Genomic DNA, 27,155 nt, shown 5'->3' with positions numbered 1-27,155 from the left:
CGTGGATTATTTAGAAGTCTGTTGTTTAATTTCCAAGTACTGGAGATTTTCCTGGTATCTTTCTGTTATCGATTTCTAGATTTACTTCATTGTGGTGGGAGAACACACTCTATATGATTCCAATTCTTTCAGTTTTGTTGAGGTTTGGTTTATGGTTCAGGATATCATGGGCACTTGAAAAAAATATGCATTCTGTTGCTGGGTGGAACAGTCTATAAATGTTGATTAGGTCATCTTGGCTGATTATATTATTGAGTTTTTCTATACGCTTGATGATTTTCTATCTAGTTGTTCTATCAATTGTTAAAAGAGAGGTGCTAAAGTCTCCAACTATAATTGTGGATTTCTCCATCTTTTCAGTTCTATCAGTTTTTGCTTCATATACACTACAGTCTGCTGTTTAGTGTATATACATTTAGGACACTCTCCTTGAATAAGTTCCAATCTTTATTGGGCTGCTTTCCTGATATCCTTTTCCTTGGGCCCCAGCTGGACTGCCTTCCTACCCTCCTCAGGCCTGCCTAATGGGTCTGTAATTGCGTAGGAGGAAAAGAAGAAAGGAAGGGAGAGAAGGAGGGAGGGATGGAGGGGAAGGAGGAAGAAAGGAAGGAGGAAGGGAAGGAAGGAAGGAAGGCCAGATAAACTTCTTTTAGGCTAATGTTTAAGTTATATTCTCTTTAAGAAATCTTCCTTTCTGCTACATCATTGAGTCCTTAAAGCTCTCATATCAGGAGCAATGATTCCTCTTCTTTGAATCCCTTAGTGCCGACTAGCTATTTATAAGAAATTACAGGAAGTGTGTATACATGTGTGTGTGCGTGTAATTTTAATTTTGTAGATGTCTTCATACCAATTTGACGCATCAGTACAGCTTTTTAGATCTTGAAGAAAAAAAAAATAAAGGAGAGGTTGCAATAAAATTTGGAGTTGGTGTTGGGAAGTAATCAAATCTACAGAAAAGGCCAAGCTACAGAACAGTACATTTTCATTTTCTCTCTCACCTGTGGATTCTATGAAATACCTTCCTAACAGGATAGTCACCATAATACTTATAAACTAGCATTTAAGTTTTATCACTAAGTCAGGCTTTATCATTCACAAGTGTGATTCATTTTTTCAACAATTTGGTACCTGATAAGTGCTTGGCATTACTAGAACCTATGTCTTATAAAGTTGATATTTAAATTCGCATATATTTAAAGCGTAATAGTTTTTTTTTCTTTAGAGCTGAGTGTTAATCTTTCCTAAAATAATGACTCTAAGTGTGTGACTTTGTACTGAACCAGTGAGTCATGGGGTATAATCAAACAATAACTTTATTCTCCCTTTCCTATACCTGGTATAATCTTTATGAGACTACTTCTTTTCCTGCCACCTCAGATAAAATCTCCAACAAATAACAAAAAGTTCTCCAGGCACTTTAGTCACAAACATAACTTCATGTCAGTAATTACAATGTCTGTTATGTAGTAACAAACCCTGAATGCTTTTTAGCACGCAAGCTCCTCTCCGCCTCCCCCAGTGGGGAAAGGAGACAAGGCTGACTTCTCTCTTTCCCAGACTATGGCTTCTCCTCCTCCTTTCCCCTCTTGGCTGCCTCTGCCTCCCTCAGGACTAAAAAGAAGAGGGAAAAGGAGGACACCAAGGGTACAGGGACAATGGTCTTACTGACTGGCACCCTTCTGGCAGTGATCCTCTGACTGGGTCAGATGTTTAAAACTGTCTCTCGGATGCTTATTTAGGTTCTCCAACAACTTCCCAACTTCCCTGGGTGACTGCCCCTCTCTGCTGGTAGCTCACCTTCCCCTCTCCCCAACCCCACCCATCCTACACCTCCCCATACTTCCAGGCAGCCCTCTTGAGTAGCATCCAGGAGAACTCCAGGCCAGCTCTGGCCCTTGGCTCATATTTGGACATTGGGAAACATACACTCTTGACCTATCACTGGTGGGGGTAGAGTATTTCTCAACCACAGCCCTCTTTTTATTTAACTTCCCAGCAAGCAAGCTCTAATCAGAGCCATTCAGTCTTTAGATTCATCACATGCCAGTCCGCTCAGCCCCCTGAAGTGTGTGGAATTCATATCAGATATCCAAGCAATCTCCTTGAAGCTTCTCTCACTGGGCTGGGATCAGGATTTCTCCCGCGCTATAGGGGCAGGGGTGTGGTGATGGGATGTGAAGCAGAACTATCTCCAAAGAAATCTGCTCTCTGATCTTCAGCCTCTTAAATGGGCAAGGGGGCCATGGGTTGAAAACTAGTATCTGACTTTGAAATGTGGGGGCAATGGCTCCACTGTCCTGAGCACTCGACTGAAGGTGAAACTGAAATTGTTTATTTTAATACATCCTATTGAATGGTTCTTTCATCAGTTGCCAAATTCATTCATGGTAAAGCCAAAAAAATTTGTTTTTTTGCTCTATTACAAAGAGATAAGTGGAACATTTTGTCCCAAAATATTGTCTACTCCAATGTTCTGAACATAGACTCACATCCAAATTCTGATTCAAAATTTGTGGGCTTATATTTTTATTCACAGCAGTGAGGAGGCTGCCGACAGCAGCAAAGTATCTGTGCCCACGCCTCTGCTCCCTCCCTTAATGAGAGTTCCCTATAAGATTTTATGTTTCTCTTCAACTGAATTAACTAGAAGAAAAAACAAGACTAGCATTGTTGAAGTTTCCACTGCCCACTGGAAGTCCGCCTGCTGGGAGGTCATGTTCACCCCCAGTTCCATCTCTTAGCAGAACCTCTGGGGACAGAGAAAAGCCATCAGAGACTTGTTTGGGGCTGGGGTTCAAGTTCACGGGGTTTTCATCGTGTCCTCAGCTGACTGCTAAGTAGCTCTCCTTTTCTTTTTTTTTTTAAACCCCTCTTCTATATCCTGCTTTCTCAGTCTTGAGAAGCTTAATTAGACACTGCCAATGTGAGTACATCTTATACAAAGCCAGGGGGTAATGGTTTCCTAAAGCCTTATGATAAATACAAGACACATTTAAAAGCAGCATAATTTCAGTGTTCAGTTGCCCCAGATACAACTGTCTTCAGAGAATCCCAGAAATTCCTAGAATATACACACAGGGGCATTTGTCACCCCCATAAACTCTCCCAGTTGAAGTTCAAATTAGCTCATAACAGTGAAAAGGAGAGAAGGTCCCAAGGAAGCAGCCAAATTCCAAGTGATTTGGCATGGTAGAATCTTGGACTGAGTTTAATCAGAGGCCTAGAGTTTTCAAACAATCTCTAAATTTCCATAGATAATTTATGTAATTATATTGGCACATACATTTTTCCATTTCAGTAACAAAGCCACAAAGATCTTTCTTTCATAGACAAATTTTTAATGTTGTAAGAGAAAAACAGTGTGCCCATATAAACTCACAAATTCCAAATAGGGGCACGACTCTGATTTTTCTCTCCAGAGTCGGTAAGAATGCATTCCAGATAAAGGAAAAGGGAGGCACAGAGCTCTCCTTTGCCAACTCCCTTCCTCCACTCAAACATAAGTTTTATTCAGACACAAGATGCTTTATTAGCCAAGTCTCCTCTGCTCCGCTTTGATATTTTGATCCCAATTGAATATGACTGATGACAGCTCTCAGCATACACTTGTGGGCAGATTTTTGCTTGCACACACGGAACGTACATCTTTGATCAAGACCAGCTGAAAACACTGGCCTAAGTAGCCAGACTTGGCAGAATTCTGAACTTGTTCTATCAAGGCTAATGGGTTCACCTTACTTTCTAGAAGTTTTTTGCTCATTGAATGAATTCAATAGTACTTTGTATAAGGGAAATAGAATGAAAACAACTTAAATAATTTCTGTTCCTTTTTGATTATAGCAAAATGGACTGAACACAAAGGATGGTTTACAAATTCTAAGCTTATGATCACAGACAGGAGCCGTAAACCACGGATGCCAAGTAAACACACACTAAGAGTCAAATAAAATATGCATCAAAATTAATGATATGCGTAATCACAGTAATTGCTCTCTGGGAAAAGAGGCAAAAGACAAATTTTACCAACCTCACAAATCAGCTAGCTCTGATGCCACCCATCTTTTTTAATCCTACTCCTACTCCAAAGCACAAAGGCCCTGGTCTGCTATGGGAGGCCCAGGGGCCACGAATACTCATTTACTCTCTCCACACCTTCCACAGGCCAGAAACATAGGCTAGGAAATGTGACATAAAGAAAGGTCTCCCTGGAATTCCCTGGTGGTCCAATGGTTAGGACTCTGTGCTTCCACTGCAGGGGGCACAGGTTTGATGCCTGGTCCTGGTCGGGGAACAAAGATCCTGCATGCCGTGCGGAGCGGCCAAAAAAAAAAAAAAAAAAAAAAGGTCTCCCTGAATAATTCTTGTTCAGAGGCTCAGGTAAGCCATTCAGAGCTACCAGAATCATGTCTTTCGTTGTCATAATTCTAGCATCTAACACAGAGTCAGGACCAACTTGTAAAACAGATAACCCTCTAGGAGGACTGAGGTGTTTGGGTCATGAGATAAGGGAGAAGATTGGCATGGTGGTGGTGAGTCTTAGGAACGTACCTCCTCCTAGTGCATATTGGTTAAGTGGCTTGCTTTCCTAATACCTAGTACTCAAAGAAATGGGAGTTTTAAGGAATATGAGTGCACTGAGGTCCTAGTCGAGAGAGAAAGTTAAAGTTAGAAAAGATGCCCTTCAAAAAGCCCACTTATTGTTCAAAAACAGTCCTTATTTTCATCACAAGGAAAAAAACTTTTTCTTCCTTTCTCTCTCTCTCTACTTCCTTCCTTCCTTCCTTCTTTCTCTCTTGTCTATATGAAATGATCGATGTTAACTAAATTTATTATGGTACTCATTTCACAATATATGTAAGTCAAGTCACTATGCTGTACACCTTAAAATTATACAGTGCTGTATGTCAAGTATGTAAATAATTTCCAAGAATCATTATTGCTTTGTAAATCACAGTGTTGATCTAATCAAGGGGATAATTTCATTATCATATAGCACTTGTGAAACTTTCTGTAGACAGAAAACCTTTTCATTGGATAACAGAAATAATGGCCCTGAAAGGGCTTTCCTGAAAAATGAAATTAATGTGCCATATATTATTTACATAGAAAAAAGGTGTTATGGGTAAATCATTATCAGAATTATTATACTATGGGATTAAAGATAACTCATCAAAGTACTTTAAAACAGCACAAGTTATCAAGACTATAATAACAATCTTTGAAATAAAAGTTCATATGTCCAATGATGACATATGGTTTTCATAGAGAAAACCAATTAAAGACAGCTGTGTCTTAAGTAAACTTTGGAATGCAGGCTCATATGGGTAGTTACAGTAGTAAACCTTCACTCTGCCACTGATTCACACACACACACACACACACACACACCCCACCCACCCACACACAAACACTCCTTTCTTTGTGGGATCTAAACACAAATCCTATTTGCTGATAGGTCTAGATCAACTTCCATTGCTGGTGTTAGAAGGAAGAAGTGATATTGCCTTATATCTTAACCAAGTCCTACCAAGATTTTGCCCTATGTTGAAAAGCTTTGGATGGTGCTAGAGCTTTGACCAGCAATGGAAGGCAGCATGATGTGGTAACAAAAATTTTTATTTTTAAATCAGGGATCCTGATTCATGGTCCCACTTCCTCCACTGACCAGAGCTATGACTTTGGACAACCCAGTAAATGCCCCTGTGATTTGGTTTGTTCATCTGTAAGATAAGAGATTGCCCCTGGGCCGCTTGTGATTCTACTTTAAATTCAACTTATAGAAGGCTATGACGTCACTGGCTTCCTACATCTTCCTATGGAACTGGGGGGTTTTAAAATATGTCCACAAATTCTTTGATACTCCTGCCCTTGGAAGGTGGCATCTACTTCACCTCTGGATTTTGTGACTGCGGCAATGAACAGATGCCGCAGAAATGTGAACTTCAAGGCTAAATCGTTCAAAGTAATATGGTCTCTTTCTTTTACTTGCTCACACTCTCACTCACACTCTCTCCCAGGGCAGATACCTTTAGCAACCTGAGCCACCAGGTAAGATATCCAGCTATTCTGAAAACACCATACTAACTAGAGAAAACCACATAAAGAAACCACATAGAGACGGAGAGAAAAGCCCAAGGAACGTCAGCAATTCGATTCTTCCTACCCACGTGATTGACAAATGAGAGAAGAAGCCTTTGAGATTATGCCAGCCCCCGACACTGTAATCTCATAGGATATTAACTAGAACTGCTCAGCTAAGCCACACCTGAATTCCTGACCAGAAACAAAGACAATAAGTGATTAGTGTTGTTTTAAGCCACTAACTTTTAGGGTAATTTGTTATGCAGCCACAGTAACGGGAAGAGGAACCATGATGGAATTAAAACTGGAGAGAAAAAAAATGCCACCTCCAAGGTCAAGCAAAGAAATCTTTAGCATCCACAAGAACCTCAGGAAAAGCAGACTTGGAAGTCTGCAGAAATGATGAAGGTAGGTACAATTCACCAATAAATGTCACAAAAATCAATACCAGAATAATCATCTTTTTATTTCCAAACTGGGTGATCTTTATGAACATTTTCCCACATTCATAGTTAAAACAAATGTAGTAAGAAAGACCCTAAGTGGAACCATTTGAAAAACCAGCAGCAAGGCCAAAGGTAAAGGACCTCACTGGGGCATCGAGTCATTTCTATGTAGGCGCTCACACCATTGCTTGCGGGCTCTCTGCCTCATGCCTTTCTCAATAAACTATGCAGTTGATGAAGGGCAAGTGTTTCACCAAACACACCTTCAAATAACTCTGAAAAGTAGGACTTCTCCTTTAAAAGAACAAGGAAAACAGTTGGAGTCCAGTAAGGAAGGTGGCACCTATCATTGGACCAGAGATGGTGAGTTTGGGATACCCCATGTATCCTGGTGAAGCTGAACCAAGGGTGATGTTTAGAAGACGGCAAATGATGGCCTGCAGGCAGGATTCAGCCACAAACCCATAATTTTTCTTTCTAGCCCACCCAGTGTTTTCAAAACAGGAAATTCCACACAAGAAGTCTAGATTTGTAGCTTCTCTTGAAACAATGGAATTCTAGCAAACCTGGGTCTGCAGTACCATCTGGTCTCCATCAGCTGCAGATGACTAGCTGTTTCTCCCCTCAGACAGGACATGTCCTCTCTATTTGCCACAGTCCCCACCACTCCCTATTATCCACACCTGGGCTCACTTCACTTGTTTTTTATATTCCTATGCCTGTAGACATTGCGTTTGCATCTGGTAACCTACACCAACAGAGGAGTTTCAGACTCCAAATCAAGTGTTTCTTGATCACTAATGGGTTTGAAATTTGGGGTGGTTTAGAAATTCCAGTAAATTCTGCTGTGATACCCTTGCCGATTTCTTTCCCCAAACCACAAATGTGGGACTACAACAAACCCATATGCCTAATGGTTCTGTAAGTCATCTTATGACACTGTTACTGGATATTGGGGTGCTAAGTGTGACTCTGGAAATATATACTAAGCTTATTTGATACATCCAAATTATCTTCAAAATACAAACTGTGTCCACACCAGGGTCTAAAATTCCTAGTCCAAGTTAATGCGGAAAAGAATCAATTGTTAGTCAGCTCTGAGATTAGAATGGGCAGAAATGGAACAAAAAGATCTACATATTGTAAAGGGAAACAATTTAATAGCTTAGCACAGAATATCTTCCAGGTGAGTTCCAGTGGGGACTGAATTAGGCAGTGAGGGCACATGTGTTGAGAGATTGAGACCAGCGTTTTCAGGTTTGGATGTATGTGTGTTCGTGTGAGAGAAAACAAATCAAGACAAAACAGCTCACCAATTCCAGACACTGTCTGTGGCCATAGGCAGCAGCATAATGTATGCTATTGTAGCCTTCCTTGTCCCGGATAGATGCATTTGCATCATGCTGAAGCAGAAACTCTAGACATCTGTAAGTATAAAGATGAGATGTTATTTCAGAAAACATCTCTGGACCAAAAGGGATAATTAATGTAAATGTTCTCTTATTATGAGTGTTCCACAAAGCACTTTGTGAGCTGAAGTGTTTCTTTAAAAATCCTACAGCAATGAGGGTTTATGTACTGGATATTTTATGTGTGTTTTCTGCAGCTATCTTTATTTCAGCTTAAAAATTTTTTTTTTTTTTTTTTTTTTTGGCCAAGCCACACAGCATGTGGGATCTTAGTTCCCTGACCAGGGACTGAATCTGCGCCCCCTGCAGTGGAAGCGCAGAGTCTTAACCACTGGACCAACAGGGAAGTTCCCTATTTCAGCTTAAAATAGCCATTCTAGAGTTCAGGAAAAGCTTTAGGAACTAGAGGGTAATTAAGTTTTTTTTTCCCTTCTCATCTTAAGGTACAGAACCTGCCTGTCATCAAGATTACTGAATAATAAGTTTTCGAGCTCCGCGTTCAAAAGACAAGTCCTCAGCATAATAAAGAAGTGGTCAAGGCATTGCAACCGGATAAACCTCAAGAGAGGGGGGTTTATTTTTAACCTTGCTACTGGAGACTCTGAGATCAAAAGGTTGGAAAAATAAATAAAATAATAAATAATACATTTTATAATAATAAAATTTTAAATAATATTTAAAATAATAAATAATAAAAGCCTTTTCTGACACAGTTGTAATTTTTCTGAAAAAAACACCATCTTTGCAATAGGTAAGAGAAAGGGGAGTGGCACCACCTCTGCTGAAGAGCCCCAGACTCCAAAACACAGGTACTCGGGGACGTAATGTGTTCTGTTCAGGGCATGCTGCAAATGGGACCATCCGGCTGGTCAAAGAGGGAAGAACTAGACAGGGAGCACCGTTCCACGATTTTGGTTTTATTTCTGTGACAGTGGGACAAACGTGTCCTCTACAAGGCCAGGCTGATTCAATTTCATACTCAAATCAAAACTGTAAGATTCTAAATATAAGCTTGTATATTAAATAAGACCTCCAATGGAAAATTTCTATAGTTTACTCAAAAACCTTAAAATGACACTTACCTAAGGCAAAAGGAGTAAATAAATCACAGAGAGAGAGAGAGATTAAAAGACATTTTAATTTCTAGAAAACCTGATGAAAGAGAAATTTTTTAAACCAAATACCTACAGATCACATGATTCATCCATAAAATTCTGTAATAAATCAAACTATTATTGGAGTCCTGATATACCAGGCTGTCTTTGGTGATTTATACCTTAAAAGGAAGTCTTTTTTTATTTTTGTAATTAAATGCCCATGGACTGAATCCTAGGTGTGACTCATTTTAAACTGAATTTGGCTCTTGAAATAAAATCACTCAGTAGGAATAGCATTCTAGTGGACACACAATTCCCAGCTTCTGAAAGGATTATACTCTAAAAATCAGTTGATAAATTTAATATGTAATTTGGAAAGTACTGGGATTACTCCCAAAGAGCTATTTAATGCAGAATACAGCTGAACTATAGCTGTCAACAGTACTATTAGAAATAACAACAATACTACAGAACGTGAATATTCTCCACATTGTTCCTAAGGGCAAATGAAATCCAGTTTTCACTGGGAATGCTTGTCTTCTTTACCACCCAGGGCCCTGACTAGTAATTTTGGCACCTAAGCTGCAAAATCAAGAGAGGCACATTAGGTCAGGGGTGTATTTGGACAAGGGGAGTAGCCTTTCATTGCATGAAACAGATCTCCAGCAGGCTGGTCCCTACCTCCCCCTGCCTCTCCTGCTCCTTCCCTCTCCATCAGATGTAGAGAGGGCTGCTCTGGCCCAGGGCAAGCTTGCATTTCACTGGAGAAGGGAGCATTTGCTGAGGTGTCTTAAAATTCTACAGTCTTTGAATACCATTATCTTAATTTTGGAATATTAGGGCAAAACCTTTGTTATTCTGATTTACTCACAGCGGTGTTTCCTGTGCTCACCCCAGGAACAGTCAAAGTTATGCCCCCCCCCAAATTGCACTGGGGCCTCACTTTCTAACCACACCTTTCCACAACGGTCTGGACATGGGAGGAGAGCCCAGTGGGCAGTGGGAAGACCCCAGAGTGGACACGAGCATTCAAGTCACAGAGAAACGGCTCCCTCTGACAGCAGGAGAAGAGAATAAGCAAGTTAAGGACTGTGTGTGTGCAGACTCTTAGAGCACTATATCCACTGAGTCTCACGGGGGCAGGACACAAAGTGTGAGCACCGGTTATTCATGTGTTCTTTCATTCAACAAACAGTTACTGATCACCAGCTACCTACTGGGCACTGCACCGGGCAGAGCACAACCTTCTCACTGCCACTTCCAGTGCACGAAGGGCTCTCAGAGGAGGAAGCATTAGGGGTTCCCATGTATCCACAGCCCTGGGTGCTGGCAGTCACTCCATCACAGTAATAGCTGAATCTCTGTCAGACACCAGAGCAGGGCAGGTGGGATGAGGGGTGACAGAGCAGCTGTCTGCAGGAAGCAAGGAGCTGTTTGTAAGTTGATGGGTGTCTTCTGGGGAGAAGGGGAGAGTACAACTGGTGTATTTCACACCAAAATCTCAAAACATTTATTCATAGAATCTGCTAAATAGTTATCCCCAGGTCACAAAAGGAGAGCCTGAGGCCCTCAGAGGAGGCTTAATATGTCCCCTGAGGCATACTACATGGCAGAGTCAGAAACTGTATTTAAGGTACCTAGTCCTAAAAACTGCTGACCAATCACAGTGACGGTCACGGCAAAGGTTTCAATTTTAGAAAGAGTTCCTTGTGTGAAAACAGCATATTTGAAAGATATAGTAAAAGAACAGTTTCTTCTTCACCAAAGGCAAGCCCACATCACTTCTGCAAGAGCCCAAGTGAGACCCCAAAATAGTAAGGCTGGCCCACGTGGCAACCCAGAACAGCAGACAAAGCATCAGTAACTACACCTTGTGCTTAAGCTGAGAAGAAACTTACAAGGCAGCTTCCTTTTCTTTCAGCTCTCTGGCTCTTTCAAGTTCTTCGGAATTCTCATGGGCGTTTCCTAAGATAGTCTTACTTCTCAGCATAAGGGAAAGAAAAAAAATTACAATTAGTGGCAAAGTTGCTAATGATTTTGGTGCAGTTTATATCTTAACAATTTCTCCCCCAACTCAAAAGAAGTAAGCACTACTGATTTTTCATGGAGGATATACATGGTTCTCCCCAAGGCCATCCAGTAAGTCTATTCTCTCCCAAGGAATCGGACTGAGAACATGACTTTCCTAAAACTTCCACCGAGGTATCAGTGATTAAGACAGCAATCATGCTGCCCGCCCTTCCATGAGTATTCTAAACTCCCCATGGAAAGAGGAAGTGACTAGCTTAAACTTCCCTGTCTCCTACAACATTCCTTGCTGCCTCCTTGGCAGTTGAGCATCTCATTTATCCAGGAATAAATGGGTTCCTGAGCACCTCTTATCTGCCAGAGCAATTCTTCACCATCTAGGATTCCTCTGCCAGCTCTTAACAGATGAAGTATACTTGTCTCCCATTCTATTCCAAGTGAATAGCACAGAGCTTGGCATATAGTAGATGCTCAATAAATGTTTGTTCAATTAATAACATGCGGCCCTGGGATCCTGAGGCTACAACAGTCTTGCCAGTATTATATGAAGGAAAACAAGCTGTGTTTTCCAAACTGTGGAAATATGGATCATAATCCATTACTGAATTGTGAAATCAATTTAGCAGGTTGAAGTCAGTAGGTTTTTTTTAATGAAATAAAAGTATATCAAAATGCATCCCACATAGCAAAAGTAAATATGGTTTTATGAAATCTTTGTTTCCATTTTCCATACATATGTATAAAACATATATATGTGAGTGTGTGTACTGGGTCATGATGTAAAATGTATTGCTCAGTGTGGGTCATTGTCTAATACATTTGAAAGCCATTGCTCTACAAGAAAATGAGTTAGTATTGACCCAGAAGCAACTCCATAGCACAGGGCAGCAAATAACTCAGTAGTTCTCCAAACAGGATCACCGAAAAGTATTCCTATGAAGGAAGGCCTGGTCCTCAAGTCTTTGAGAACAATCTCATAAACTGTGGGCACCTTTTCCACCTTTTCCCCCTGAACTGGTTCACTTAATTCTGCTTTCCATTCCTAGCCACCTAGAATCCAAACATGGTCAGGGTACCCAACTTTCTCTCTTCCAGCTCCTGAAAGAGTATTCATGCCCAGGTTTGGAACAACAGTGCCTATTTTAAAATATTGATGCTGCATTTGAAGACTATTAGGATTATGCATAGATGGATATTTTTGACACATGACATATTTATTAGCAAATGTAAGTTTTACAGCAAATGAAGCATGTAAGTGATGATGAAAACCGCAGTATATGACAAAACAAATTACGACAGATTTTGAATGAATTGAAAACCTGGGCTTGACAGCTCCACTTGGCACTCAACCCAAAGAACAGAGAGGAGAAGTAATTGTGCAGTGACACACTAATCAAACGTAAAGAGAGCAGAATGGGAAACCCGGGGCTAGGGATGAAGCAATTCTAACTCCTTCAGGTCTGGATGAGAGGGATTCTTCATTCACACTCTCTGTGAGGCGGTATGAAGAAAACTTGGAAACCTCCCCCCACCTCCCCCACCCCGAGAGGAAACAGAAGTAAGGCTGTTTTTACTTTCTATCCATGTCTGATGCAGCAGCATAGTGCAAAGCGGTGCGGCCCCAGTCATCGGTTTCATTAACGCTGGCCCCTGTGGTCACTAATGTCTCAATACAGTGGAAATGACAATTTGCAGCTGCATAGTGCAGAGGGGTCCTGAAAAACAAACAGCAGTTTATTACTTCATTCAGTCTGCAAAACAGACGCCCATCATTAGCACCAGCACAGACAGCAGTATTCCTAGGGGTGTTGGCTCTGAGTGTGGAGGCCAAGAGACATGCCTTTCTCTGACTTTATGTTAGAACGAAGGCTACAAAGACGGTGGCTTCAGACAAGGCCACCCACCTGTAGATCTCTCCTTTCTTTCCATTCCTAGTGCCTATCCTGGTTCAGGTCTACATTGCTGCTCCTCTGGACTCTTGCAATACCATCCCTTTTGGCCTCCTTTGCCCTAATGCAACTTCCATGTAACTTTTAGTTGGCATCAATGAAGAACTGGATTTTCTAAGGTCCAATACCTACATATAACAAACCTGTACTAAAACCTTCAGTCTGCCCCAATGAACAAAGCCTTGATTTTTTAGTTTGGAATTGAAGACTTTCCCAAGCTAGCCCTGGTCTATCTTTATAAAGTATCTCTCTCTCCCCTAAATGTGTCCAATGCTGTTTCCAAACTGAATGACCTGAGGTTTTCTTGATCATGTCCTCACTTCCTCCACCTTTCCTCACGCTGTTTTCTTCCCTGTACCAGCTAGTATTATGGTATGATTTAGCTATGCATGCAAAGGACAATTACGGTAAGAAAAGTTCTATGACCCATCCCAATAGCCAAAGGGGCTATAGGTGGCGTGTGTGTGTGTGTTTCATGTTTTATTTATTTATTTATTTAAATTGGGGTATAGTTGCTTTACAATGTTGTGTTAGTTTCTGCTGTACAGCGAAGAGAATCAGCTATATGTATACATATATCCCTCTTTTTTGATACCTTCCCATTTAGGTCACCACAGAGCATTGAGTAGAGTTCCCTGTGCTATACAGCAGGTTCTCGTTAGTTATGATTCATGTTTTAAATGTGTCTAAAGATTTATCCCAAAATGAAATGTTCAATAAATACAATAAAGTGCTCCAGATCTTGTGACCAAATTCTGGGTTGGAAGGGCTGAAGTGTTCTACTCTGCTACAGACAGAATTTTCTAAACTATATCCATGTGGGAAATTACATATTTTATAGATATAAATATATATATACACATAGAAAATATGTAATCCTCCACATGGATAAAGTTATATATATATATATTGGAAGGATCAGAGAAACAATTGGCACTTCTAAACAGAAGCAGGGAGAGGAGATTCTTTCCTTGTGCCTTGTGCCTGCTTTGTTGGTGTAGAAGGGGTTTCCTTCTGAAAATGGAATCTCCCCAGCTAGCTTCCTTGTTTACCATTTCAACATAACACGATTTCCAGATGGACTGCTCCCCACTCCTTTTATTTAGGCACTTGAAGCAGAGTTCCCTGTTTACATACCTCCCACACTTGTCCTTTTTATGGAAATCTGCTCCGCTGCTCTGCAAGAGTTTTATACATTCCACATTACTAGAAAGACAGGGAAAACATCATTAAGATGGTGGAAGTCAACTGCTGGGCTATCTTCAGAAAGAGCTGTTTTCTGCAGAGTGCATGCCCAGATGAAATGAGAGCACTAGCTTTAAATTCTGCTAACACAAAAATAACCTGAACACATTACAGTAATGCCATACCGTAAGGATCTAAAGTTCCCACAATTCCTTTTTCAAAGCTAATATATCAATACATTAAAGAGCTTGATGGAACATTTTCAATTCCATGACTAAAGAATTTAATGATTATTACATGATGAAACCTTTCAGTGATGGTTTCATCATTTACCCTAAAATTCTCTTTCAAAACCATCAAGAGTTTATGAAACAACCCCTTAAACCTATAATAATTTCATGTCACCTTTAAACAGTAAGCCAGAATGGATGAGCATTACCTTTTATCACAGCAGAATGAATTCACTATGATAACCATTTTCGACCCAGACTCTCCTTAATGGAAAATAAAACAGCAGCATTTCCCTGTCTTGGTAATCTAGGTAAATGAACGCGCAGAACCAAGGCCGAAAATGATGTAATGGAGCGTAGTGATCTTCCAAAGCTTCTTTGTCATTTGCAGAAGCAATAAATCATGTTTAGTAGAGAGAAAAGAACCCATTGAAGTGAATTTTCCTATTGAAGGGCATATAGCTAAATACTAATCCTAATAGGGGTTTCAGACATGAATCCAGAATGGTTTGTTGCCACTTTCTGTACAGGTCTGATTTTTAAAATGGGGGCATAAAAAGAGACACTCATCCATCATTGTTCTAAACTTAGGATGCTAAGAAGTGGCCTAGGATTTATGACTTTATTATCGTTTAAATAAGAAAAATGATCTCATTAATGATAAACGTGAGGAGGGCTCTCCCCACCCCACTTCCACCCTTTATAGCCACCTTTCGCAGAGAACTAGCGACTAGTTTAAGTCATAAAATGTAAGAACTTTATGAGGTCATTATGTGTTGGTGTAACATGTCAGCTGATGTAAAGCACCTGTCTCTTTGAGCCAAAGGATCAAAGACAGAGACAGATCCAAGTTGCGTGGCTCAGGAAGTTCATACAATTTGAGGAAATGGGGTGAGGAGAAGGAGGTTCTTCTTAAAAAATAATAACAAAATTATGAATATAAAACTAGACACAAGACTTTGGAAGGGAGCCATGCAAATAAAGGGCCCTAAAGCTTCACAGTCAATCCACCTCTGTTAAATAGGTAATACCTTTGGTCATATACAGTTGACACATGGAGAAGCACTGCTGTTCCTTAAGACTAGGAAACTGATTAAGAACCAACACCTTACCCAAACGAGGCCATCCAAAGGAAACCATGTTTGGCCAATGTGTGGTCATATATCAACAATATATTGATCAGAGCCTTAATCTAACCACTGATATGAAAAAGAGTATCTGATGAAAAATTCTCTTTACAACTTAAAAAAAAAGGCAAGGATTAATTCACTTTTTGCCTATCCTTTGGGTTTCTTGACTTCTGTTCACGTTTAATCATTATAAGGACTTAAAAATCAGTTTTGAAATAAGGACCAAAATGTCTGTAAATGAACATGAATTAACTCAACCCTGGATTCCCTTGATCATCAACCACCTTCCAGCAACGAAAGAGGAAAAACTTAGGAACAAATCTCAAATTATTTTCTTTTGGTGGAAGAGGTACCAAGTAAGTATATATTCTATAGGCTAAAACCTACAATTTAAAACAAGAAAAGAAAAAAAAAAAGAGTGAGAGAAGAGAAAACAAAAGAAAAAATATTTTCTATATGAGATGGGCTAACACTTTTTCTTTGGAAAAACAAACACACGAGTAACCTGGAAATTCAACATAGTGATACTTGGTATTGGTAGAAAGAGTTCTTACCCGTTTTACTAAAGAAGTTGCCTTTGATCCACAGACAACTTAAGTCAATTAAGATGAATTAGTAATTAGGCCATAAGATAACAACTAAAATTGTTAACTACTCACCCTCCTGCAGCAGCAGCATGAAGGCACGTTCTTCCAAATTTATCTGGGGTGTCTATTTCAAAGCCTGCAGACAGCACGTGCTCATTACTAAACAAGGATACTATGCTATACTTTTGTCCTAGTTAAACCACAAGAAACATTGCAGAGACAGAAAAATCAGTTAGTAGAAAAACCAGAACGCAAGCCACTGTAGTCAGAAAGAGGTTGTCATGGAAACGAACGGTAACTGCTCAAGCTTGGCAATTTTATAGGAAGAACCGTGAAGTCAAGAAGAATTTATTTTCACATTCAGCCCTGGGTGAACTACAGCCCCATATTTCAATCGCAGGATAGAAATTTATGAAACCAATTTGAGATAAGTAGGGCAATAGACAGGCAGACAGAACACATGGAGAAAACATGGAAGGCAAAGGAGTAATTGTAGCATGCTAGAAGAGATATTTTCTTAAGTGTATTATTAGCTTTCAGTTGGTTTAAGATTTGGGAAACGTGCTTTCATGCAGGGGTTATTGTTAAACATGCCAAAAGCAGTGAAAGCAGAATCAATCATAAGTAAAGAACTTAAAGGAAAAAAAAAAAAACCGCCTCTGGGATATCTATTGAATGAATTCGTAAGCAATCTTTGCCTTGCAGACCTCTATCACCTTTGAAAGCCAGGAACTTCTTAATACATGGAGGTTGGCAGAAGCAGTGATAAGAAAGATTAGCAAAGCTCCAAACCAGAAAGAATTTCTTGGTTCCAAATAGACCCGCATTAAAAATAATAAAAATGAAACCTAGTTGGAGGGGTATCAACCACAGCAATTTTTCAGAGCTCAAGGAGTGGGATGGTAATTTGACATTTTCTACCATTAAAACGTAGGGGATTTGGCCTTTTCCCTTTGTTGAAAAATATGAAATGTTAATGCCACCAACTTAAGACTCAAAGATGTTTTCTCCTTCTATGAGAAACTTCCTGTAAGCTATGGCCATCCCTGCCTGCCTCTCACTCTGGATCACGCGAGCTTTAACTCGATAAACAGACAAGACTCTCATTCTGGGGCAGGAATACTGACATTCAAACAGCTTCAACACCATGAGCCGCTGGGAGCTGTCACATGCAGTTAGCTGTGGACACAACTCATCCTGCCAAGTCAGGTCATGGAAGACACGAAGCACAGGCAGCCGCTCATGCTGACCAGACACCTGAAGCCACACGGCTCATTTACAGGACATGTTAAGCCTGATCTGTGGTAATGGGGTTACTTACCGGATGACAGTAACTTTCTGCAGCAGTCAGAGTGAGCATTGAGGGCAGCTAAATGTAAGGGGAACATGCTATGGATTCCACACCTGAGGAGGAAAAAAACAGAGCAGCTCACGGTAACAGATCTCAAGATACGCGCAGAAGGGGGATGATCTTTCTGTAAGTTCTCTGATGAAAATTAAACCCATGAGACCTTGCTGAGGGATTCTTGGCTGAAATAATTATGCAATCATTTCTATCTTAAAATAATAAAATCCTGGACCTAAACCACAATGAAAAGCCCATAACAATAGGAATATATATTTTTAAGAAAACATTTCACATAAACAGTGACTCTAAGCATTTAAAATTAATTTGTCTCCTTTTCTTTCAGCTTAGCAATTTTGTCCCATTCATTCACTCATTCATTCATTTGTTTAACACTTTATAAGCATCAGATACCATGCTAAGTGATGGAGAAAACATGAAACTGACAAACCCTCGACTTTGAAAAGCAACCTGTTTTATTCCTTGAGTTGATAAACAAATATTTATTATTGACCTATTATGTGCCAAGCACTTTGCTAAGAGTTAATAATGGCTGTATTACTGGAAATAAAATTTTGGATGAGAATTAAAACTAATGTTTACCTTCGGCAAGTGAAACTTCATCTTTCTAATAGCCTTTTATTTTGCACGTTAACCCACACAAGGATACCAGTCACAGAATAGTTAATAGTTATCTTGCATATATTTCATAAATCTAGCATATTTTCCCTAACAGCATTATAGAAAGAATCCAGAACAGGACTTCTTAGACTGACCCCTGCCATAACACAGTCCCTGGAGCAACCCCCTGCGAGACAGGCAGCTTTCTGATGGCAGTGCTTTTTGCCCTTAGAATTAAACCTTCCTCCTCCTGCCCATCACCTCTCCTCAAACAAGGACCCAAAGTCAAAGTCGTGAGCTGAATTGTAGTTCAAAAGAAACAGCATCATCAGGAGGTTCCTGTGTACTTTGAAGCGTGTTAGTGATCACGTCTCATAATATCTCATTTTATTCAAATAATATACTTCAGATTTTGTAAATCCTCTACATAACACAAGGAGTATGAGACTATTTATATTTACACCTGCAGCATGAATCATCTAAGTTTCTTCCCTAGCACAAAGTGGCCCATTTCCAGATTCTGTGCTGAATGAAAAAATACATATGATTTGAATTTGTTAAGCTTGAGACATATGAATTTTATTTGCTATCTCAAAAGTTATTATGATGTGCATGAGTATGTGAAAGTATATACATGTTCACAGATAGTTCATGGTATTCAGTGTTCTGCAAAATTCGAGTCTGCTAGCAATTAACCACCTCTCTCTTTTCATGAAAACTTCTTTTTATTTGTTGGTGTTTTTGTTCAGTCTTCCCTCTGTTCGTTTTCCTTTCCCTATATGGAGATTTCCAACCCAGTGTATATAATAGCTGGCATCCATCAAGAGATGCAATTTGCCCGTCTTCCGGGTAGTGTCACGCAGAGGAGAACTGCTTTTAATTGCCTCTCTTGTCATTTACAAAAAAAAAAAAAAAAATTCTGAAAAGCAATCGCATCAGTGACAACCTTGATGCTCATGAAAAGGAAGAGGGAATTGGGGGATGGGAGAGAAGCTTTTCATTCATGCTGCTATTTATATTGTTCCCTCCCTATGCCAATGAAACACACTAATTTTTTTTGATGTATAACATGTTTTAAAAGCTCTTTACTAAATGGAACTTGAAGCTAATAAGATTTTACCTAACCATTTTATTTGTTTGGGGGAGTTAAGGCAAAAATCTTTGATTAAATATTTCTGGACATTTGCAAGAAGAAAATGGATAGAATATTTTCTAGGATGGTTGTGAGTTCCTGTAAGAACATGCCTAAAACAAGGAGTGGATTTGTCAAGATTTCTTTGAGTCGTCCTCATTCTTTATATACATGTATACACAAATATTTAATATGTATAAAAATATAAATACTTTTAGTATTTTAAATATTTTAATATTTTCTATATACATACACATACTTACACACATATATACACACAATATTTATGATATAGTTTATATAGGTACATAAAATATACAACTTTATATTAACTAATACAAGCAAATGAATTAGAGAAAAGAGTATCAAACTCTATAATAAAACAATCAAGAAAAACATAAAGTATGAGATATTTTAACAGCCTCCATATAATATATTTCATAAACTTCATTATTAACACTTCTAACCAACCTTACCATTTAACACCATTGTCTTTAGGTAATTTGTCACACTCTACATTAGTTAATAATTTCATTTTTTTCTGCTGCTACTTATAAACCTGAGAAGGTAAGGGAGGCAGAACTCTAAAAGGCCTAGCAAAAATTCTCTTTGATATATATTTTTCATTCCATAGTTAATAAAAAGTCACTACGTCAATGCAGGTTTTGAAACATATTAATTTAGACTCAAGTACTATTGGCATTTGAACTTGAATACGATGCTCCGGTTCAAAGAGAAAAACTAAGTATCAGGCCAAGATGGGAAAGAAAGTCAAAGTAGAACTCAGAATCTCTGAATCACTTCAGAAATGATTCATGCATTTCAAAATAAAATTTCTCCTTTATTGTTATAAAATAAGACCGCTTATAAAGAAAGGATCTTAAAACCTTTAGCAGGAAACTTAGGATTTGGCTGTCTCGGTCAAATAAGAAGCATCGCTCTGATTTCATCAGGTCTACATCAAGGAAGATCAAGAAATAAAGATGTCAGATAACACTAAACTTAACAATGCATAAATTACAGGAAAGGGAAGACCAATTCCAGTTAATTTGCTACATTTATTTGAGCAGTCATAAAATTAATGGAACATGTTTGTATTAGCTATTTCTAATTTAGTTGTTAGCTGGCATCTCCTCTACCCAGTTATCTCAGAATGAATGAGGTCAGAATAAATTGTAGAGAGCCATCAGAGGTGAGGAAAGGGTTTCTGCACCATTAGAATATCAGTTTTTTTAAGTTTTCCCCTTGGCATCGGGGGACATGGCTGTCCCTTTCCATATCCAGGCTTCTCTAGAGCCTTCCCTTAGGCCATATGGTAAAAAACACTGTGGTTAAGGTGATGGGGTCAGAACCTTTGGGTTTCAGTTCTAGCTTTGCCATGTGCTAGCTATTTGATCTTTGGCAAGTACATAATGGTTCCCTCACCTGGAAAATAAAGATAATAACAGTGTCAATCTTATAGAACAATTTTAAGGACTAATTGAGATAATGTGCATAAACTGCTAAATAGAACATCTGACCCACGGTTAAGCCTTCACCATACGTGTTAGTGGTATTTTTGCCCTTGCAATTATTATTAGCTTAGTTGGATAACCAGCAGTCTGTGAGTTTTGAAGTGGTAATCAGATTGTACTTCCTTAAAATCAGGTGTGTGATTCCTTAAATCCCAAGAATGAAGTGTGATCAACTAGCATTTCTGAAGTGTGATCAACTAGCATTTCTGTTCTCTCTCTATATTTCAAAATGCTTTACAATACGTATCTCTCAACTCTCCCAGGGAAGGTGGGATTGGTTTAGTTTTGCCCACCAAGTGGGCGAGACAAAAAATTTGATGATTTTCGATCATCAAATGATTTTATGATTCTTACTCAACTGATCAAACCAAACCCTAAAATAAACTTCTTATTAATTTTATCTACACCATTCCAAGTATTTATCACACACCCTTTAGTTACAGGCACTTGGGATAACTGACAACAATGAGGCCTGGTCCTTGCTGTTTATGACCTACAGACATTTTCAGTGGTTTCTTTTGTATCAAGTCCAAACACTCTAACGTGGCTTACAAGGCCTCTTCTGGATCTGACTGTTGCTTAATCTCTGTGACCTTCTGTCCATTCCTCCTGGAAGAGCCAGGCTCTGCCCAGCCCTAGGTTTTCACATGCAGGGCCCCCCTGAAACTCTTAACCATTCTCTCCTGCTTCTCGCAGTGTTTCTCAAACTAGTCAGTGCATCTCTGGGGGTTGCTGGAAATATCTTTGGGCTTTTAAGACGTCTCTGTGGCAGTTTTTTAATTGTCTTTTCCTTTTGATGGTAATCTAAACCAGCTGGCATCAAAGCATATTTCAGCTCATCTGACGGACCACCATATCACCACACACCTCTGCCAAATTTCAGCGCCCACATTTGTACTTAGGATCACAGCTGTGCTGGGTAGTCCGACTTTAATTGGCAGGGGCTAATGAGAAAAGAAGGTGGACTTAATAGAAAATGAAATGTCTGAGTCTAGGGAGGGCCAATGATAATGTAGCACACTGAGCCTCCTGGATGCACGAAATTTGGCAGTAGTCTGAGTAAAGGTCTCTGCGCCGTGTGACGGGTCCACTGCCCACCACTTTAAGTCACTGCAAAATCTCCACTCCCATGGTGTGTACTGGATCCTAAAGACTCAGCACCTTAGCCACCAGGACCATCATCCCATGCAAAATGTGAAGTATCACATCATCCACTACAAAGAAGGGCAGCAAGCCTCCTGCCCAGGATCCAGACGGCCGAGGATGGAGTCCCATTTCCGCCCACTAGGTTCAGGTAGGTAACTGAACCTCTCTGTGCCTCCTTTGCTTCACCTGTAAGATGGGCATAATCATATCACTTACCCCATGGGGCTGTTGTGACAGTTAAATGTAACCTCTCAGAGTGGGGCGTAGCATAGGTAAGCACTCATGAGTGTTTGTTACTATTGTTGTCCCGTGCAGTTAATGTGAACATTGGTGGTTCCTGTTTGCATGTATTTTGTAATTTTTTTTTTATTTATTGCTATATTAGAGTCAAAAGCCTATGGAGTTTCTATCTAGTCTTATATTTATACATATTCAAACATTACAATAAAAATAATCTAAGTCGATGCTTGGGATCTGAAAGACTTTCAATGACATAACTAATCACTACTTGTCCTACAGGTTAACATTCCTCTTCCTGGAAGCTTTGCTGGCCCTGCTATCTCCCAGATATGTTTTCCTGTATCCCAGTGGCACCTGGCGACTGTCCTGGCATCATACTTAGCATGTGTGATTGTCATTGCCTGTTTAATTCTTTCCCCCACCTCTGTAGGCTATAAATTCCTTGGCAGGGAGCTCTGTGACCCCAGAACCTGACACAGTGGGTGACACTTAACAAGTTATCAACAGATATTTAGCGAATATAAGAATGTCAGAACCAGTTACCTGTAAAACTACAATACTGCTAATTCTGCTGCAGTTGAGGCAGAAAAAGCAGTGAGAGCATAATTGGTAAGATGGAAGGCAAATTAAAATCCTAGAGACAAGCACCCCAAACCTAACAAAGTTAGAGAAGAAAAAACCCAATGGCTCCGATACCACGTAAAGTTGCATAAGCACCGAGTCACACTGCAGAAACTTCTCTGACAAAGTTCAGAGAAGCAAAAAAGAATACAAAGAACATTCAAACAAGGCCTGAGAATAAGATGCAAATAAATTCATCAGAAAGTAATGACCATAAAACTTGTCATAAAGAGATCTTTAAAAATACATTGGCCATACTGTTTATGAATGAAAATGGGTTATTTTCATAAATGCTCTTTGTTCACTTATTTACAGAAGGAAAGGCCTGTTTTTCTCCTCTTTAAGGAGCTATCCTACATAAATCTACAAGGAGCCCAGAGAACAGTGACTTTCTGGGGAGTCTTTAGCAAATTTAATCTTCTCCAACTCTCCTCCCCCTCACTTGGATATTTTTTCCTTAGATGACTTCCCTTTCCACACACGATACACACTCAGACACACACACACACACACAATTGCTGCTTTAATGAACCACTGTTACTGAAGGGAGCACATGTCTTAACCCCAGATAATGCTGTGACAGAAGAAAGCATACGTATGTGGCTCTTTGAGGCTGGGACAATGTTTCCCTTGTCATTGTCCCCAGGACACAGCATGGTCAATGGAAGGAAAGGCTACTTGAACAACAATGTCATTCCTAAGGCATTTTTGCCACAAAGTTTGTATTCGCATAAATTGAAGGGAAAATAATTACGAGGAAATAGACTTTGTGTCTATTGAGTTAAATGTGTTTTTTTCAGAAATTTTACGTAAGTATTGGGCCCAGTTGATCTTTATTCCTCAAATGAGTTCAAATCTGAAAGAAAATCAGAAATTCGCAGTTCTTTGGCTAAAACTCCCCAAATAACCCAGAGTTGAAAGAAAAACATCACTGAAAATATTAACATATCACAGGTGAAGCTGGTTTGTGCCTACTATTTTATTTCTGCTTAACTGACACTGAGCATTTAAAATCTCTGGCTTTGGGTAGCCACGGCCTGCTTGGGAACTCTAGAATCTGGTGAAAGCCTCCTGAATCCTAGTACAAGGCTCTTTCTAGGAAACTGAGCTGCTTCTTTTTTTTCAAGTTTTTTTTTTTTTTTTAATGTGGACCATTTTTAAAGTCTTTACTGAATTTGTTACAACATTGCTTCTGTTTTATGTTTTGGGTTTGTGGCCAGGAGCCATGTGGGATCTTAGCTCCCCCACCAGGGATAGAACCCGCACTCCCTGCATTGGAAGGCAAAGTCTTAACCACTGGACCACCAGGGAGGTCCCGAACTGCTTCTTTTGATTTGCAACCTCCCAGTCAAAAAGGTCCTTTGGCTTGAAGCAGATTCCTTTCTCTTCTGAGACAACCCACTGTTGTTGCTATTTGTCAGCATGCCCCCTCCTCTGTCCACCCTCAGTCTTGTCCTTAGCCCGAGCCCTCATCTTTTCTTCTCTGGACATTTGCAAGAGGCTGCAAAGTGTTTCTAGCCTGGACCACCTCCAGTCTGTCTGGACTGCTATGAGAGCGATCTTTCTTACACACAAATGGGAGCATTAGACACAACCTACCCTACACCCACTTATAATTCTTTAACAGCTTCCGAATGCCTCAGAATGCAATCTAACTCCTTAGCAAGACATTCGAGGTCCTCTGAAATGTGGTTCTTCCTGCCTTTCCACCTCATCTCTTTCCACTTCCCCTAACATGTTAGATAACCCGGCCTTGGGAATCTGCTTTCAACATATTCACATGTTTGTGCCTTTGTAAATACTGTTCCCTCTTCCAGGAATGTCCTTCTTTGCTTCCCCTTCTTTTTTATCTCACACAATTCTGTCCACCTGGCAAACTCCTATCCATCGTTCTTCTTGCTGAAATGTCACCTCTTCTGCGGAACCCAGAGATAGTCAGTGTTGCCCTATCCAGACCTCCATCATAACACATCTCATGATGCGGCAGTCACATTTGCTCTTGATCTTATCTCCACCACTGGACTGGGAGCCCAGAGGGCCACTGGAACCCACCACACCCTCCCTGGATCATTTAAATTTTGGCTCATTCTCCACCAAGATTTTCAATTCTGTTGCACAACCCTTGACAAATAAATTAGAATTCCTAACGTAACACTGCCCTCATATTTTGCCTTTCCTAAAGATTCAGTTATTGTTACCCCCAGTCTCTGTAATAAGGCCAAACTATTTAAGCATTTGAGGCCCTCTTTAATTTGGTTCTCCTGCCTATTATGAAGTAATAAAACCATAGTTAGCATTTATTGATAGCTTACTATGTGCCAGGCACTGTTCAAAGAGCTTTTAACGTGGATTATCTTGTTGAATAACCTTAGCAGATGTATTTACATAACTCATACTCACACGGATCTTAACATATACCAGAGAGCTTTAATGGTGATTAAGTCCTTTAATCTTCATAACAAACCTATGGTAGGTACCACTATTACTCCCATTTTTCAAATGAGGAAATCAAAGCACAGACAGATTGAGCAACAGCCTCAAGGTCACACAGCTCACAAGTGAGGTAGCTTGGACTGGAGCCCAGCTAGTGCCCAAGAAAGCCTGGGTCCCCCGCACTGATGTAACAATGCCTCTGGGCGGAGCGGAGCGTGGCACTGTCACAGGCCTGCCAGGCCAAGCTCCTCCCGGAGCTGGGTCTGTTCCTGCTTGCCTCCCTGCCTGGGATGTCTGCCACTCTCTGCTCTACTCACCATAATTGTCATCCTTCAAAGACTACCTAAAACTCACCTTTTCCTTGAAAACTGTGGCCACCTTTGAGCTCTATCCTTCCTGTCTACACTCTATGGCATATACTGTCTACACCAAACATTTTGCCATTAAAGTCCTGTTTCATTTTGAACTTTATTAAATACTATCTTGCATGGTTCGTTGTCTGAAGTGGGCCTCGGGCCTCCAACAAAATTATGAGCTCCTGGAAGGTACCAACCAGTTAACTTACTTCTGAAACTTCCCACAGCACCTAACATTGCAACAGACTCATATAGATGCGTTATATATTCTTGTTGAATTAAAGTACAAAATGAAGTCAGGTCCCCCCTTCCCAATGTAGCGGATTTACTCAATTGCACCGTATAAGCGTATGATTAATATGGGTCATTAATACATGCAAAACAGCACCCTGAATAAATTCTGAGTCTGCCCAATTATGCTTTATTTTTCCTGCTTAACTAACACTGCACATTGGAAAAAACAGAAGAATATTAAAAAGCAGAGTTAGGAATAAAGTTCAAGTTTCCTTAATTAAAACCACTGAAATAGGCCTCTTTCTGATACAGCTGAAAAATAAAACTAGTTCTTCCTCGCAACTGTCATTAAAAGTCACTTAATTTAGTTCAAATTTAATCTGTGTTTAGCATAATGGTGCAGATCTACCTTAACCTGGATAAATGGGAACTATCTATGGCATGGCAGAATCCCTTTGGCAGTATACCCACATGTGGAAATTATTCCACCATATTTTTGCAGTAACCTACTTGGCTGTGTCAGCTCCACTGGTTATTAAGGTGTTAATCAAAAGTTCATGACCGTATCTTGCAGCCACATGGAGAGGAGTGTTGCCATCCTTATCCACACAGTCAATTTCACCTCCTGAAAGAGACATTTTAATACAGAATTACATAAGGATTCAGGTTGACTCAGATACTACATTTTATGCTAGTCACTCACGTTGACCAAATGTTGGTTTCGTTTCTACTCTGTGCATCTCTGCTCTCAAGGACAAGAATGCTTTTCAAGGGGACAAGTTACCATCTGAATAGTATTATTAAATCTGCATGGAGGGAAGTCTATTAGAAATGCTTTTAGCTAAAAACAATAAACGCTGGAAAGGGTGTGGTGAAAAGGGAACCCTCTCCTACACTGCTGGTGGGAATGTAAATTGATACAACCACTCTGGAAAATAGTACAGAGGTTCCTTAAAAAACTAAAAATAGAACTACCATATGACCCAGCAATCCCACTACTGGGCATATACCCTGAGAAAACCATAATTCAAAAAGAGACATGTACCACAATGTTCATTGCAGCACTATTTACAATAGCCAGAACATGGAACCAACCTAAATGTCCATCGACAGATGAATGGATAAAGAAGATGTGGCACATATATACAATGGAATATTACTCAGCCATAAAAAGAAACAAAATTGAGTTATTTGTAGTGAGGTGGATGGACCTAGAGTCTGTCATACAGAGTGAAGTAAGTCAGAAAGAGAAAAACAAATACCGTATGCTAACACATATATATGGAATCTAAAAAAAAAAAAAAAAAAAAAATGGTACTGATGAACCTAGTTGCAGGGCAGGAATAAAGAGGCAGACATAGAGAATGG

At 39.8% G+C, this 27,155-nt stretch overlaps 1 protein-coding gene and 1 long non-coding RNA gene across 3 annotated transcripts in view; one reads left to right on the top strand and one right to left on the bottom strand.

Annotated features, from left to right (window-relative positions):
• The window catches only part of LOC309631279, a 357,852-nt gene that overhangs the window by 84,524 nt on the left and 246,173 nt on the right, over positions 1–27,155 (top strand). The window lies entirely within an intron of this gene.
• Positions 1–27,155, bottom strand: part of ANKRD44 (ankyrin repeat domain 44) — a 323,453-nt gene that overhangs the window by 78,284 nt on the left and 218,014 nt on the right. The window contains exons 11-17 of one of the 2 annotated variants that reach the window (XM_082397319.1): positions 26,298–26,412; positions 17,467–17,549; positions 16,218–16,335; positions 14,151–14,219; positions 12,639–12,779; positions 10,935–11,015; positions 7,844–7,955 (exon numbers count right to left, since the gene is read on the bottom strand). In XM_082397319.1, coding sequence (XP_082253445.1) covers positions 7,844–7,955; positions 10,935–11,015; positions 12,639–12,779; positions 14,151–14,219; positions 16,218–16,335; positions 17,467–17,549; positions 26,298–26,412 — 719 coding nt within the window. The remainder of the gene's footprint in view (positions 1–7,843; positions 7,956–10,934; positions 11,016–12,638; positions 12,780–14,150; positions 14,220–16,217; positions 16,336–17,466; positions 17,550–26,297; positions 26,413–27,155) is intronic. The other variant, XM_082397320.1, reaches the window with a different exon arrangement.

This window comes from Balaenoptera borealis (genome assembly GCF_965194805.1).
Source record: "Balaenoptera borealis genome assembly, chromosome: 6".
NCBI classification, from domain to species: domain Eukaryota; kingdom Metazoa; phylum Chordata; class Mammalia; order Artiodactyla; family Balaenopteridae; genus Balaenoptera; species Balaenoptera borealis.
The sequence above is the reverse complement of the archived record's forward strand: the minus strand, read 5'-3'. Positions and strand labels throughout refer to the sequence as shown.